Source organism: Amblyomma mixtum, chromosome 10, assembly GCF_055824585.1.
Source record: "Amblyomma mixtum isolate Tamu chromosome 10, ASM5582458v1, whole genome shotgun sequence".
Lineage (NCBI taxonomy): Eukaryota > Metazoa > Arthropoda > Arachnida > Ixodida > Ixodidae > Amblyomma > Amblyomma mixtum.
Genome location: NC_143021.1, coordinates 31644915 through 31662561, shown reverse-complemented (window position 1 = coordinate 31662561; position 17647 = coordinate 31644915). Strand labels below are relative to the sequence as shown.

General features: G+C 47.3%; 1 protein-coding gene across 1 annotated transcript in view; it reads left to right on the top strand.

The window, feature by feature from the left end:
- Nucleotides 1-17647, top strand: part of LOC149325536 (uncharacterized) — a 150931-nt gene that overhangs the window by 114790 nt on the left and 18494 nt on the right. The window contains exon 6 of the mRNA XM_089564327.1: nt 12700-12753. Within this exon, the coding sequence (XP_089420453.1) occupies nt 12700-12753 (54 nt within the window). The remainder of the gene's footprint in view (nt 1-12699; nt 12754-17647) is intronic.

Here is a 17647-nt window from a genome sequence, read left to right as displayed (position 1 = left end):
CGTCATTTTCCTGGGGCAACGAACAACAGACTGCCTTCGACGAGTTACGACGCCGACTCCAATCGGCGCACATCCTGGCACATTTCGACGAAGATGCTGACGCGGAGGTGCACACGGATGCGAGCAACGTCGGTCTTGGCGCCGTTCTAGTACAGCGGCAAAATGGTGTCGACAAAGTAATTGCCTACGCCAGCCGCGCACTGTCGCGCGCTGAGTTTAACTACTCTACTACGGAAAAAGAATGTTTGGCGGTAGTCTGGGCCGCCGCTAAATTCCGCCCATACCTGTATGGTAGATCGTTTTGTATCGTCACCGACCACCACTCGCTGTTGAAGTTCACCACTCGCTGTGCTGGTTGAAAAATTTAAAGGACCCTTGCGGCCGCCTAGCACGTTGGGCACTACGCCTGCAAGAATTCGATTTCACCGTCACCTACAAGTCAGGCCGGAAGCACACCGACGCTGACAGCTTGTCACGTGCTCCCGTCGAACCTCCTCCAGAAGGCACCACCAATGAAGATAGCTTTCTTGGAGCGGCCAGCACGTCTGAGCTCGTTTCCAGACAGCGTGCCGACGCCGAGCTGGGTCTGCTCATCGAACATCTCGAAGGCGGGCGCCCTGAAATACCACGATGCCTATCTCGTGGACTATCATCGTTCTGCCTGCGGAGAGGGGTGCTTTATAAAAAGAACTCTACTTCAAGTCCGACAACTTACCTGCTTGTCATACCGTCTGATCTGCGGGATGAAGTCCTCCTTGCCTGCCATGATGAACCCACTTCCGGCCACCTTGGAGTTACACGCACCTTATCTCGAATCCGGAAGAAATATTACTGGCCCAACCTAACTTCAAGTGTCAAGCGTTATGTCCGGACATGCCGGCAATGCCAGCGGCGGAAAAAACCCGCGCTCAAGCGTCCTGGACTGCTTCAGTGCATCGAGCCACCACAAATACCATTCGACAAAGTCGGCATGGACCTTCTGGGGCCATTTCCTCTCTCGTCGTCCGGCCACAAGTGGATCGTAGTCGCCAAAGACTACTTGACCCGCTACGCTAAAAAAAAGGCCCTTGCTCGAGGTACTGCCGCCGAAGTTGCCCACTTCTTTATGCACTACATCGTGCTTAGACACGGCGCCCCATCGGCCATCATTACTGACCAAGGCAAGGCGTTCACAGCCCGACTCCTTCGAGACGTCTTAACGCTTAGCCATGCTGCGCATCGACCAACAACAGCGTATCATCCCCAAACCAATGGTCTAACAGAACGGCTCAACAAAACATTGGCGGACATGATCTCGATGTACGTCGACGTTGAACACAAAACCTGGGATGAGGTCTTGCCGTACGTCACCTCCGCATATAACACCGCGACGCAGGAAACCACCCAGTTCACCCCGTTCCGTCTCGTGTATGGCAGAGAGGTCCGCATGATGCTAGACGCCATGCTGCCGTATGGCGACGCAGAGCTCCCCCCTGAAGCAGGCCACTTCGTGGAACAAGCAAAGCAGGCCCGTCAGCTGGCCCGCTTGCACATCAAGGACCAGCAATCCGCCGATGCCCACACTATAACCTTCGGCACAGGGACGTGCACTACGAGCCCGGCGACCACGTGTGGGTGTGGACACCCGTGCGCCGCAAGGGATTGTGCGGAGAATTTATAAATAGGTATTTATACCGCCGCCTGAACAGCGTCAACTACGAAGTTGTCCCCCATGGAACTGTGATCGTCGGCCCTCAGCGTCAAAGGCCTGAAATTGTGCATGTAGTGCGCTTAAAGCCGTACTTTTCGCGTGACTGAGCGCTGTGTTCATGCTGTGTTTCTTACGTTTTTCCCCTTACCCCACGTGTCACCTTGACTCTCGCCGCATCTCATCTAGCGCACATTGTATAGTTCACCTCACCCCTTTTCTTCTTGTTCTTGCTCCTCCTCCTCTCACTGTACATACCCCATTCCACATCGAGACGATGTTTGCTTTCGCGGGGGGGGAATAATGCCACGCGCCTAACGCGCCGCGCGGCCTCCACGCTGAATCGAAGACGACGACGAAGCGGCGGTGGACTCTCGCGGCGCGCTTGTTTTGTTTGGTGTCGTGGAAGCTGGCTCTACAATTAAAAGAAGGCTCCCAGTCTTGGGTTCTTCCTGACGCCTACCTTCACGGCTCCTCTGGTCGTGACTATATATATATATATATATATATATATATATATATATATATATATACATATCCCGTAGAAACCTTAATCGTGCATTTAGCACATTTTGCTGGATGGTTGTTACTGCTGGTTGCTTTGTTTGTTGGCTTGCAATAGAGGAATACTTGATCTACAGAATGCCTATAGTTTTTTTCTGAGATATGTACGCACCAACAAACCAGTATCATCATTTTACGTCTTACCATACGCGAAAAAAATACAGATCACTGCGGCAACCCACAATGGGAGGATGCGAAAGCATTGAAGCCTTCTCGGCACTCGTCACCTCTCTTTGCCTCTCTTTATCATGTCGTTAGTTAGTTTAACTACTTAATTAGCATAACTATCTTATGCTTTAATTAAAGATCAATTTATTTGCTGTGATTATACCTTCTTTTATCTCAATCAACCATTTTTGTTTTTCAAAGTTAGCTTCACGGCTGCTTCCCCGTCCCCTTACCGTATCCCCGTCTAGGCTATTCAACCGTCCAATGGTTTTTGCTGGTAATTAATTAACTAATTATTCTCGGCCAATGAAACTTTTTTCGATTAATTATCACTCATCATATACATTTCAATTCATTTGAAACATTCTTTTGCCTACTTTTTCACTATTTTACCGTCCGCAACTGTTCTCCCGCCCACTCACTTTATCGACGTCTGCACTATATCGACATTTTTCGCCATTTTTCATACTAATTAATTAATCAACCTATCCGCATAATTTTTGCGCAGTGTCCTCACGTCATCCTCTTTCGATTACAACCACAAGTTTGATGCCACGTTTTTTGAGAACGTCAGAATTGCTGCGGGCCAGTGTGGCGGACACGTTTTGGTGACACGACCCCGCCGCATAGCCTAGACATTATTTAGCATTAAAAGGGGACATATGTGTCCAGTGATGTGGTTCAAAAATGTACCTTGTACTCTCTTCTGCTGCCGACAATAAAACTACCACTGAGTGATCTGTCGCCACAGAACGGGTGATCAGCCTCGGAAGAAAGGCTGGTAATTTCTGGGCACAATGCTTCGACAGCTTTATTCAAGCACACTTCAAATAGGGCCCTTTTTACATTTGGCTTGGTTCATTCCTGTGGATACATTGAGCAACTTTCATTTTGCACCTATTAACTGGGCCTGTGGTTTACATATTACTAGACTTCGAAAAACAATTTTAAACATGAAGCTTTAACGATGTCACTTACATATGCGTCTGGAACTATGTTTCGGGTAGTTCTTAAATGCAATGGCACTCCGAATAATGCGGTGTTTTCTAGCCGGAGTTACCCTAGAAGTCCCTAACACCTTATTCAAGGTGGATTGTGAACAGTATGTGGACAAGATAGCTCAGCAATACTATTGAGCAAAAAACGCAAAACACACAGGGCATGTGTGGGGAGAGAAATTATGCTACTCAAATAAGTTTCGTAAATCTTTCACACAGTTTGAGTCTCAGCACTCAAATGATGCATGGATGCTGTCGAATAATACCCCCCCCCCCCCCACACACACACACACACTGTAATACTCTCCGCTGGAGGGCCTTTAAAGGTAATGTGAAAAAAAAAATTTAAACCTAATACGCTATGCAAATAAGTTTCGTAAATCTTTCACACAGTTTGAGTCTCAGCACTCAAATGATGCATGGATGCTTTCGAAGAGTACCCCCCCACACACACACACACTGTAATACTCTCCGCTGGAGGGCCTTTAAAGGTAATGTGAAAAAAAATAAATTTATACCTAAGGAAAATATAATTCTCCCATATGCTTCCTCTGCAGTCGAACTGTAAAATGAGCAAATAACTCGATATGCCGTGACCAAATAACTCCTCGCGCGAATGGCAGAACTAAAATCCTATAAAATAAAGCAGTTAGCCATCACTTAGTTCTGCTTCATTACAAAATGCAATATGGCGAGCCTCAGACCATCGTACACAATTTACATAAAAGTGTAAATCAAAAACTTAGTTACCACCGCTGTCTTCTAGAAAGTGCCTTTAAAAATCATCGTAAGAGTTCTGTTTCACATTCATGGAGTGATCCTTAAGATATACCGTTATCAACCCTGCATAGATATTTTGACCCAAGTTAAAAGCTTTTTGGCCAACTCGTCTTATACAACAACACAAAAAGTTCCATTACACTTTACAATGGGTAACTCGGGCTCATATTGTATGCTAGTCGTAGCGAACAGCAATAATGAGCTCATCACTGATTGCGTTTCGGGCAATTTTTCTGGCATTTCGAGAAATTTTGTTTCACACCCCTCAAAAAGAGGCGCAGATTAATTTGTTTCTTCAAAGCGTTTCGTTGCTAACATACCACCGAAAGCAAAAAAAAAACATATTCGCTTTCAGGAGTAATAGGTTTCTGTTCTGAGTCCTCCATGCCTTCACCAATTACCATACGTCTCACAATGTAGGAAGGAGCCTGAATGCGATAGACCTGCACTTTAGCCTGGGTATGGAAGTGTTTCCTCTGTAATATATTATTTTTACTGTTATTGTGCATTGCCCTAGGAGAATCATCTCCCAAATATGTTGTTCACAAGGCAGCTAATAGAAGTTTTCACTGGTTTAGCTTAACTGCAGTGGCTTGAACTCTCTAGTGGAGGATACCTGTCCATACGTGCAAAGTGCCGCAAAGATAAGTAGTTTGCAAACGTGTAACATAGGCATTATTAGGCTTTAAAGAGATGAAAATCTCACTTGTACGCAACTTGACAGAAAGTTAGCGTAGTTGACGCTACCAGCTACATCTGTCTACATCTGGAGTAAAAGCGCAGTGAATGATACACAGAAGGCACCGCAGGCATACCGTCCATACTATACAATAGTAATGCATTTCATTTGAGAACTGGGATGTGATTCTGAAGTCTCGCCGTGTTAAAAGGGAGTAGAGGTAGTTTTCACACAGCACTTGCACAAAGACCTCTGGCCCTGCCTCCGCCTTCAGTATTCCTTGGTTTGGGCCGCTTCTTTCTTCGAGCCGAATGTGCTCATAAAAAGGTCAACCTCCCACACCACTCTGAAATGTCACTGCAGTCTGACTATGCATATCAGCCTTTACAAAAGAAGTGCCCTGTTTAATACGTAAGCATTTCTAGGCTACGTCGGCGGGGTTCGTGTCACCATAAGTTTTCTGCAGCAGTTGTGAGGTTCGCAGAAAAGCCAGCATCAAACGAGTGATTGTAATGATTTGAGGATGATGTCGCAAAAAGAATAATGTCGATAGGATGATTAGTAAATAATTAGAGCCAAAAATGTTTGAAAAGGGGGCGGAGCTGGGGCAAAGCATGGCGGAAAATTTGAAAAATAAGCAATTATGGGCGGAGCCGCAGCGTGGCACCAAAATTAGTAAAACCCAAATAGGCACTGAGGTGAAACAAGGGAATAATTGGAGTAATTTGGTTCGGTTTGGTTTATTGGGGTTTAACGTCTCTAAGCGACTCAGGCTATGAGGGACGCCGTAGTGAAGTGCTCTGGAAATTTCAACCACCTGCGGTTCTTTAACGTGCACTGACTTCGCACAGTACACGGGCCGCTAGAATTCCGCCTTGGAGTAATTTTAAATGCAATCAATTAATTAATGATCAAAAAACAGAAATCGTGGGTACGGTTGTGCATCTAAGTAGTGAGCCGTTGTTAGTTAGATGGATTAAATAGACCATAAGTAATTGAGTGCAGATCAACGAATCAGCGACCAATCAATCATCGATCAATTAATCGATGATTAATCAATAGAAGAGAATTAAATGTTTAGTCAGTGTACTAATCACCATAATTTTAATGTAATTGGGAACACGGTGGGGATGAATCAATGCAGTTACTATGGAGCGAATGACGTAACGTCGAATGTCAAGGAGTAAAGTTAGGGTGACGTCAGTGGGCGGCAAAGAGCGCGCCCGCCGTGTCGCCTCCGTGCCAAGGGCGCTGCCATGGAGACGACTAATGTGCATGCGCGCCTCCTTGGTTCGGACCACCGTGACGTCAGCAGTGGCGTGATGTGTTGGTGTGAGGACCAAAAAAAAAGAGGGGCAAAGAGGAAAGAGAGCAGGCGTCAATGCTTTCGCATTCCTCCAATGCGGGCCACCACAGCAGTGATCTCAAACGTTTTCCTCGTTCAGGCGCTGACTGCATCACAAAACAACAGTCAAATCAAATCAGAATCAGTTTTATTCAAACAGTTATTAAAAAATACATGCGAATCATCTGGGCCCTCTGCCTTCTCGGCTAGACATGGGCCCATGCAGGAAGTGCAAAAAAATATTATAGCGAGACAACTCAGTATTATACAGCAGTTATGCGACAGTTATGTACAAATAAGAGCGAAATACTCACGAAATTATACAATAGTTAGAAGGACAAAAACAAAAAAAAATAAAAGAATGAATGCATCCAAAAAAAACACTGATTTATAGCGGAGTCGAATATTGCTGGCTCCGAAAAACTTCTTTATTTCGGCGATTGAGAATGGACCTGTTTTTAAGTTAGCTGGCAGTTGGTTCCAAATTTTAGCACTGGCATAGGCAATAGTTCTTTTACCGTACACATTATTCACAACTGGAAGGTTAAAACGATAACTGAAAAATTTTCTAGTTGGACGAGACGGATATAGGAAAACAGATGATGGGAGTGGGATGTTATGGTTCAGTATATGTATAACCACGCAAGCTAGTTTGAAATCCCGCATAGCAAAGAAAGGTGTAATGTCTAGGTCACCAGAGAGCGGAGCGGATCTATCTGTGCATTTACTATGTGTTATTATACGAAGGGCTCTTTCTTGTAAACTTGCTATTTGATTAAGTGTTAAACGTAAGACCCCAGGACTCTATACAGTAAGTCATATTGTTTTCAAAAAGGCAATAATACAAAATTTGTAATGTGCGAAGCGAGAAGACAGTACTTCTTATATCACCTGATAGACAGGATAAAGGCACATTCATGTATTTTGCTGCTGCGAGCTGGTAAATATTCTGCATTGCCTAGTGTTCGCAACTTGGCAAACATCGACGAAGATTAGAGAACTTGAAACGCGTTAACGTTCACCGTTTGTCAAAATTTGTTACATTGTAAGACGGCCACACAGGATTGTTCACCACTGCCACATTTTTTACTTCAACTGCTTCTCTTCACTAAACATCTGTTTCTATTTAGGCATGTGCATTACTGCAAGCAATTTTCGAGAGAGACTGCATTTGCAGTGGCAGTCTGCGCGTCAAAATCTAACAGACTATCAGAACAAGACGATGAATCCGCAGCCCATGAAATGCGTTATGCCATGAAAGTCAAGAGAAGGAAAAATAAACGCAGACAAAAAAAAAACGAATTTCATATGGATTCGTTTCTCAATTCTACAAATTTGATTAAAATAAAATGAAATGAACACAGAGTCTAGTTTATCCAAAAAAATACAATCTTATTGAACCAGTTGTAATTGCGCGTGTGTCACTAGAAGCGGTGTTTCAGTATAACCGGTGTTGCATTCTAGCTCATGCTATACCAGGTGGGAAGAGGTGAGCAGGAACTCCCCTCAAAGGCCACATCACACCTGCCATTGTTGGGAGGTGTAGGCTTCACACAGACGACGAAGCCGGACAGTTATCGCCATTATGACCATACTAATCTCTCGCATGATAACTCAAGCTCTGCCCTGCCAACGTTGCGCTATTTCGAATGGTTAAAGGCAAAGTAGTTCGGTTCTGGTTACATTCGCTTCATTTTCTAGGAGAGAAGTATGTCAGGCAATTGAATGTAATCAACAGGTGGCCCGTTTATGTTAGCACTTATTTCAAACATAAATTTGCTTGGCATGCTTGAAATCTTGGTTGTCCATGCCAGAGATAAACCAAGTGAATTGAATAAGTACCTGCCAGTTCCTTTACAGAATCTGCTCACAATAAGGAGAAGCGTCTTGAAAGGTCTTGAAGGGTGTATTGCTCGGTGCCCCCTCCCTTGTCGTCTGTTTGCAGAGTAATGTGCAGCGGGGAAGCTGCAGGTAGCCTCACTACAATTTGTTTGTGAAAAATGGCAAGACATCTGTATGTCGCTCAGAGAAAATGATTAATGCAGCGCAAAAAATTATTCTGAATTCGTCTTTTTTACCGCGGGAACTCGACCTACACGCTCCGAGAATGCTTAGAAACTACGAATTCCCGATTAAATCGGATGAAACGTGATGGCTCCCGCCTTTTTTTTTTTTTGAGTGACATCCGATGGTCGGAGGAGTCAACCAACGGTTTGAGTGCCTTTCAGCCAGTCGCGTTACAGCTTTGTTTTCGCTTTTGTTTTTTAGGTTTCCGGGAATAGTTTCAGTCGCAGACAACCGACTGCAAACTAGGCCCACGGAAACAAAAATACTGGTGGACTCTTTCCTTTCGCAGGTCATTCCGCGCATTACTTCGTATGACTCCGCCAATGCACAGTGGCTAGCCGCCACGCGGCTAGCTGAAAGGTACTCTACGCGCCGGTTAACCCTTCTTACTATCAGAGGTCAGTTCAAAAATAAGCGCGGTAGCTGGGACATTTAATCCAATTTAATAGAAAAGTCGGCCGCACAGAACAATGTTTCTAAGTTTCAAAGGTTGCTTAGAGCATGTAGAGTTCCCGCGCTAAAAAGGCAACCTCAGAATCCTCTTTAGTGCAACTTCAAAATCATAGCGATATAGAGGCCAAATGCTCTCCGAGAGATGTAAACAGACCCAACGTTTAGTTAAGCGCGTACAAAAGGATAGCACTCCAGCTACGCAGTCTTGAATAAAAATCTGAATAACAGCGTAAGAGATAGCTCCACAAAATAACTTCCGCAATGAAAGCGTTAGAAAAAAAATCAATTTATTGACTTCTATCTGTAACCGATTAGAAGGCTTCATGACAGTAAAAATGAATGATGTTAACGCGGAAGTGGAAAGTACCTGGTTGTGCACAGGAACAGTATTTTCATTCGTAAACATGACCAGGGACGATGGGAATTTAAAAGTTTTTCGCAGTAATTTAGAAGTGGTTTGCAGTAATTCCAATGACCCTCGTGTTCCACATTAGCTCGCTTCAGTAACATAAATGACCTGACGTTCCACATAAGAATTCAAAATGAAAATTCAAATATTCCGCGTTCTACTTATTATGGAGTGAATTCGCCGGAAATTGCACTTGTTCCAGTGAATATGAACAGCCTGCTCAGTTTATCGAGAACGTGAGTGGAGCCAGATTAACAGTATGACTGTTGCCTGAGCGGAAGGCAAAGGAACAAATCATGTATTTGCGGTGATGGGGACAGCTCTCAGAAAGGTGTTTGTAGAGTATCCCAAAATGGTGCCTTAAAAGTGGGTCCCCTGATTTCGTGTTTGTTTTTACAAGGGGCAAAGCAGCCTAGAATACCAGCGGCCATTTGCAACCTTCGGTATGCAAGCCGGCGCGCAGCGAAGAAGTAATAATTATTTATAAATGAAGCTGTCATTTCTAAACCATTTAAATTTTCACACCGATGTTCAGGAATGGTGCTTGAGTAACGTCCGCACTGGTCGCGATGGACAGAAGCTAATCCGGAGCCATTGCATACCACTCATTCGCATTTTCACACGATTGCACTCGCTGTTGTCCTACCGTATATCCTTGTTAGCTGCATTGGTAGAGTGCTTCCGCTGGTGTGACGGTGGTCCCGATTTCACACCAGGATGAATTTGTCTTCAACTAAGAATTTCCTGTGGACGCTCGATAGCGTACCTCTGTAACCGTTTGACTCCGCTTTGGTGTATATGACTGAGTAATTGCTAAATTGTCATTCATTTAAACCGACAACACATCACGAGTGCGGCAGCGATGTTATTACGCTGCGCTACGGTCGAAAACGGGAGAGTTGTTACAGAGGCCTGGCTGTCACAGCGGTCGGTCAACAGGTAGATTCCAGGGCTGAGGTTCTCGGGTGCCAGTGACGGTCTTGCCGACGGTTCTGCGAAAGGTAGAGTTTTAGCTGCGCGGATTTGTGCGCTCGCTGCGCTCGGCGCGCCAGCGGGAGAGCTACTGCGCATGCGCGAAACGCTCAGGCGGGAGCGCGCGAGCCAAGCGGAGCCCAGAGAGGCGCGACGAGCGGGCCTCGCGCAAAGCCCTCTGGGCTTGCGCTAGCCGAACCATACGTAAACATTGAACATGGCAGCCGCCAGCGCTACTTTTTTTGCAACAGGAGCAGGTCTTGCAGGACACTTTTCGGAATGGCGAACATGTTGCAGGCGGTGTCGGATAACTTGCGAACGCAAATCGATCACCATCGACGCTCGCACGTATAGAGGATGAGCACATCCTCCAGACAACGCTACAAATGCGTCCACACGCACGCTGAGAGGGATGGCTTGCGTGGTGTGGACTTGGCTCTCAGTTGGAGACTTCAATTTTTCGCAATATGAAAACTTCCCTCTAAAGCACCACTATTGCCAAAAAACATACAGCAAACGTAAACAGCTATTATTTATTTAATCACACATTAATCAGAGACCCTCACTTTTAACTATTTTCTGACAAGCCCATTTACCTCCACTAGGAGGCGCAACGAAGTGTGTCTCCTCACGGAGGAGAAGCAGCGCTAGCACTCGACTCTTGCGCGACGCTCCGCTGCGGCTCCCCTGGAGACTGCGAGCGGAGCGGACAGTGAACCCGCCCTGCTAAAACTCTCTAATACCGTGAAATGTGCCCAGGATGACCGCAATGGTTGCAAATCCTCACAGTTCACAGCGATACCGTACAAAGTTGTACGGAGGATATGTGGCGATGGCTGCGAGGCGCGGTACGGTTCTTCTCGGGCCGGAACTGGCGCGTGGAACATTGCAGCTCTGCCCCTCCGGATACCTTTCGCAGATAGCACAGCCTGCAGTGAGCATTCAAGGCAGACAACATCAGCGTTCCGGCATTGAACCTGTAGGGCAAGGTCTTCGTTCACCATTCGTCCGACGAAGAAAGCAACAAAGCAAAGTCAGTTTGCACAGCATGTTTACTGACGCACGTAATAGGATGCTTGGCTTCTGCCTCGGTACCTTCTGTGGGGGCGATGAACTTCAACATCACAAGTGCGGCGCAAACTGCAGCTCCTCCCGCTCATATGGAAACTTGCACATAAAGACTTAGTCATATATTAAATAGTGATCGTGTATGCCTCTGAGGCTCTGCGACCTCGGCCAAGCTGTGTGTTTCATATTAGGTGCAGATCATTAAATGTCCATCAGGGGATCACTTGTAAGCCTACTGCACACACAAAGCTCTCTTGGTGACGTGAGTAAACAAAACAAGCACGAGAATTCTAGACTAAAAAACTGCCGACGATTACGTTATTTCCTAATGCGAAATTTCAGCGCAGCTCATAAGGTTTTCCAGCTTTTCGATAGATTGAGGCAAAGAATGCCCGCAAGACATGTATGACAATTCCAGACAGCTTTTTATTTTTCAGACATAATTCTTCTTCAAGAAACACTCCACTAAAAGTAAAGTTACACTTAAGAGAGATTACAATACAAAAGAAATATTGCACTTAAAGTGCATTACCACAAGAGAGAGAGCCAAACAAACAAAACGCAATTTGTACACTGAACCTTAAACGGTGGCTCGGGCGGTAAACGCCGTTCTTTTATAGGCTCGCTCCACGTCTGTCTGTTCTTCGCACCAAGGCAGGCGTGCACATACACACATAGTCGGTTGTGCAGCCTCCTGCTCCTTCACGCGCTGGGGGCGCGTCCTCATTGGTCAAAGGCCAGGAGTGGCTTCAATGAGCATCCTGAACTTTCTGTCCTGGCGCCGCCGCCGTCGCGCGAGTGAAGAGGTGAGGGCATCTCTTAGCGGACGCAAGGCTATGCCCTCTCCGTAAACATCGCCTGCAAACGGCTCGGACTGTCTAGAACAATCGAGGGCAATCCCCCCGCGCGCCGCGTCTGCGACCGGTGGGAGAAGGCGCAGCCACACACTCAAGTCTAGTCGCTCTCCAGGGGTTCCTTCTCCACCGTTTTACATCGCGCGCCGGCGATAGCCGTCCGCTCGACGCTGTTTTTTTTTGTTGTTGTTTTTTGCTAAAGAGGGGAGGAGGTTCCGCTTGAACCCTCTCCTGGTTACAACGAACAACGGCGACGGCGACGCCGCGAAACGCAGAAACGGGCGCCTAATAGCTGCGCTCTAAATCTCCTGAGTATTTAGCAGCATAAATTCGTTTGAGCGGCTGTTCAGTAAAAAGGACATGCGTATAAAATGTATCAAAACTCAGTTGATATAAAAGTAACCCGACAGGAAGTAGACAGAAAATTCGAACTTATATTTGTCTGCAGATAGTGAACAGAAAGGGTTTCAGAGGGATTGTCGGTTTTCGGTCCTTTTGTAGAGTATGGATGCAGCGGCGCAAGGCTTCACAGAATGCGGATCTACACAAAATTGTTACGCATTCATTTTCGCACAGAACGTAAGTTCATGCGGCTTGTATGCACCCCATTTTATCCGCAACAAAACATTTACTACTATAATATCAACTCTTACAGACCTACCGCTTCTATGAAACGGCGAAGCATGACGTGAATGTCGACTCCGTAGTGGTAAGTGCATAAGTAAATCTTTCTGCAGAAGTTTTCTGCGAGGCTAAATAAATAAACTTTGCAGTTGAAGAACACTTCAGCTTTGCTGAGAATTGCTGTTCCAAGATTTGTTTTTTGTGTCGAAAAGGGTAAAACATTTATGTGGTTTACAAAAATTCAGCTCATTTTCCTAGGCTATCCGTCACCTGCCTGTGTTCCTTTCGATATCCACTCCGTGCACAAATACATGACGCTCTGGTGCCGTTCACCATGGCACCTGTGTTTTAATCTTTGCATCGTCATCAGCTATATGTTCACTTCTTGCACCATTAATAGGCAATGGCGATTTTCAAGCGCTTATTTAACGGCTATGTCTCAGGCACTTAAACAGTGACCATAAATATCCTTCAAGCACTGGTTTCTTGGTGAGAGTCATCAGTGAAAAGCATCTCGGCTGCTGCTTTTGGCCAATGTGGAGAAAAGTAGGCAATAGAATTTCCACTTTACCCTTTAGAACTGCCGTAGAGCCTTTTGTTGTTTGTTCATCTCCTAAGCGGCCCACACGCGGCCTGATTAGAGTCCTTTGTGACACGAGAGGTGCCCAAATTTCTCTCCCAGAAATGTGGCCACGCGGAAGTGTTTCACTGCTATGTTTGAGATAATCGTAGATGCTTTGTGTGCCTAGGTCGTAGGACCTAGGAAAGGTCGTCGTCATCCATAAATTTAGCCTGGCCGAGTGCGCCGGTGGTTGCAATCTTCGAATGCGCTGAGTGCAGTTGCTGTCATCTCCGCCTCCGAGACGTTAAATTGTTTCTGAGTACGACTTTGCCCAATAAACAGTTTTCGAGTACCACCAGATTTTCCCAATGACATTATCCCTGACTGTCATCACATGCGCGCCCGTAATAAAAGTGGCGGATAGCCGTGCGGCAGTGGCTCTGATGGACTGCACTCCTCAATCATCATGTTCGGTGTTCCCTACCGTCTCAAACCGTCTTCCCTCCAAGGGCTGCAGAGGGAAAGTTCAGTGAACGGTTGAACCAGTGAGACCAAAGGAAACACTCAATTCGTGGTGCGTATAATGAAACTCGGGCATGTCAACTTTCACTCCAAATACAACCGGGACCCGGCACGATAACCGGAAGAGTCTCTTGAGGATCTGGGATCCATTTAAAAGAGACTTTCTGAAGACCTTCACGAGCGTCGTGCGGAATAACAAAGTTCAGGTACTACTGCTGTCCCTAATTGAGCTTCCACATTAGGCCGTCCTCGCCTATTATGAGGAAATGAAACTCGTGTTTCGCCGGGCAGGATTCGACATCGGCAAAGACAAAATGGCTGAGGCTTAACTTGGTTAAGCCTGGAGAATGCGAAGCATCATCGTGTCGCGTAATTTGGAGGCGCACAACCACAGCGACGGCGCGAGGTGGGCCCCCGTTTCTCCACTGTCGTGACGTCATCGTGTCACGCGGTGTGACGTCATGTATCACGTGATTTGGAGGCGCACAACCACAGCGACGGCGCGAGGTGGGCCCCGTTTCTCCACTGTCGTGACGTCATGGTGTCACGTGCTGTGACGTCATGTATCACGTGATTTGGAGGCGCACAACCACAGCGACGGCGCGAGGTGGGCCCCCGTTTCTCTACTGTCGTGACGTCATCGTGTCACGTGGTGTGACGTCATGTATCACGTGATTTGGAGGCGCATAACCACGGTGAAGGGCTGAAGTGGTAGCTAAAGTAGTATGCTTCGCATAAAAATTGGGAGGGCACTTAGGTCTGCTTACGGAGACGAATGCGAAGGCATATCTTTATCTTGATTATTTTTTCTGACTCATAGCATAGAGTGTGGCATTTCATCATATTTTCGGTTACGACATACTTCACCACTTCGGCATTCCAGTTATGACATACTCCACCACTTCGACATTTCCTGTTACGTCACAATCTTAAAACGAAAATGCACTTCTGGCTTTTAGAGGAGGAAAGGTCGCAGTAGCTCTCACATCTCGACATCTCAGTGTGCACCTCAACCCCGCCTTAAAAAAAAAGCTAACGTCTCAGAAAACATGCGATTGAAGGCTCTTATATCGTCGGTCCAAACCCATGTCTAAAGTTAGCCTGCAACTGGACTGAAAAATCCAAGCTACCGTATTTTCCGGTGTATAAGACGCACCCTTGTATAAGACGCACCTGCCATATATGCAAGCTGTCACTGAAAAAGTTCGTATATAAGACGCACCCGTGTATAAGACGCACCCCAGTTTACCCAGTTAGGCTAGTGAGGCTTAATTAAACACGCTTGCGCGACTATCGCGAAATGCACCGTACCTGTGAGCAATCCTTAAGCAACGCTAAGTGATCAAAAAAGGCAACACTCACGCCATACCCGTCCACGTTTTAGCAAAAAAAGAAAAAACGATACAGCTCCCCATATGTCCATAACATTTTATTTCCACTTGAAACCTTCGAAGTCTTCATCTTCAGATGCGCTATCAAAAGGTTCACCCATTTCTGGAAGCAACTCGGCTGAAACATGCACTACGTACACGAAGCAAAAAAAGTTGCAAAGGGTGACTAAAAAAGAACGCCGGCTTGTCTTGACAATGGCGAAAAGCACGATTGTCACCATCTTTTGGCGCTTCTCATTACTTTTGCTTGGGGCCTCCGAAACAGCCGCGCGTTTGTGATCCCGGAAGTCGTCATCCCCGCCGTTTGATGATAAAGATCACCTAGAATGTCGCGCACGGCGGTCCCGGTATTGAAGTATTAACCGTGTTACAACCGCGTTATTGGTAGTGATATTTTTTATGTGAAGAAAGCTTGAGCATGAACCGGAGTAATCGATGAACTCGCAAAAAAAAGATGAAAAATTCGCATATAAGACGCACCCTTGTATAAGACGCACCAGAAAGATTTTAGAAAAAAAGCCGCGTCTTATACACCGGAAAATACGGTATATGCAAAGAGTAATGCTATGACACCACCAGGAACGCTGTAGGAGGAACGGTTTCTCAAAATTTTGATGCGAATATAGTAACCAATGCTGCCATCACATTGAGGTCAGCCAGTGATGCCATCGCTGGGATTTTATCTATACCTACAGCAATTTTTTAGCCTTATTTCTTTCCTTCGTTCAGGTGCACATTGTACATACGGCGTCAGCGGTCGCACGTTGGCCGTCTTTTCCCTTAATGGCAGACGGGTGAGGGCATTAGTAGTGTACGCGCCGGCGCAACGAAGCGATTCTTCCTCGTTTTTTGATTCGCTGGATTGTTTCATACTGGAGTCGTACCCCACTTTCATAGTGGGTGATTTCAATTGTGTCCTCGACCCCTCACGCGATGTAGGCGGCCCAGGTCAGGGTTGGCCTTACGCCGCCGTGCGCTCCCTACGGGACCTATGCGCGCTGTTCCGACTGTCCGACGCATGGGTCTCCTTACACGGCGACAACTTCGGGGCCACGTGGGAGAGAGGGAGGTCGACCAGTAGGCTCGATACGTTTTTGCTCCCGCCCGTCCTCGCGCGACATGTAGCTTCATGCGAAGTACTCGAGTTTCCCGCGGGCACTCCGCGTATCTCCGACCATCGACCGCTGTCACTAGTGCTGGATTTTGGCGGGTACGCCCCACGAATAGACTTGTGGCGATTTGACGCCAGCCTACTAACACATTGGTCGAGTGTCACATGACTGCAGCGTGCGCTGGGTGCTCCGAACGCGCACGCTAACCAACCAGTGCCGTGGGACGAGCGGAAGGGCGAGTGGCGTGCACTCCTTATCGCGGAAGGCCGCCGGCGAAGAGCGCGCATCACCCGCGAACTCAATGAGACGCTGGCTCGCATCCGCATAGTTAAGAGAGGCGCGCCGCTAACGTTTGCTATGCGCGACTACTATAACTTATTGAAGGCTCGCTACGAGACGCTGCTGCGGCAGTCGTCGCGCGCTGCCAGACGGGCCGGGCCGGGACAGCGCCTGTGCGGTGCGCGTGGTTCGTGCGCGTTGTTCGTGCGCGGTGTCCGTGCGCCATGTTCGCGCATGATGTGTGTGCGTTATGTTCCTGCGCGACGTATGTGTGCAACGTTTGTGCGCGACGTTTGTGCGCGTTGTTTGTGCGCGTTGTTTGTGCGCGTTGTTTGTGCGCGTTGTTTGTGCGCGTTGTTTGTGCGCGTTGTTTGTGAGCGTTGTTTGTGAGCGTTGTTTGTGAGCGTTGTTTGTGAGCGTTGTTTGTGAGCGTTGTTTGTGAGCGTTGTTTGTGAGCGTTGTTTGTGAGCGTTGTTTGTGAGCGTTGTTTGTGAGCGTTGTTTGTGAGCGTTGTTTGTGAGCGTTGTTTGTGAGCGTTGTTTGTGAGCGTTGTTTGTGAGCGTTGTTTGTGAGCGTTGTTTGTGAGCGTTGTTTGCGAGCGTTGTTTGCGAGCGTTGTTTGCGCGCATTGTTTGTGCGCATTGTTTGTGCGCATTGTTTGTGCGCATTGTTTGTGCGCATTGTTTGAGCGCATTGTTTGAGCGCATTGTTTGTGGATTATGTTTATGCTCGATGTTTGTGCGCGGGTTTTCGGCACTCGTCGCGCGCTGCCAGCCGGGCCCTCGTTCAGGGTAGGCCCGTAGCCGATCCATCGGTCTTGCGGCAGGTTCGCGCTGGAGCCCTCGAGGAGGATGCGCCCGCATACATTGCGGAAATCGCACTTCCCAACGGGTCCATGAGTGGCAGCGCCACGGACATCCGCGACGTCCTCAGACGCCACGTGTCCGAGCTGTTCGCCTCCAATGACGAGCGGGCGGGCGACCCCGCGTTCCGCGACGCACTCCACGGTTTCTGCCAGGGTCTCCCCGTAGTTGAGGACGAGCTCTCGCAGCAGCTCTGCGCGCCGGTGACAGGGAGATGAGCTCCGCGCCACAATAGCAAAAATCAATGCTGC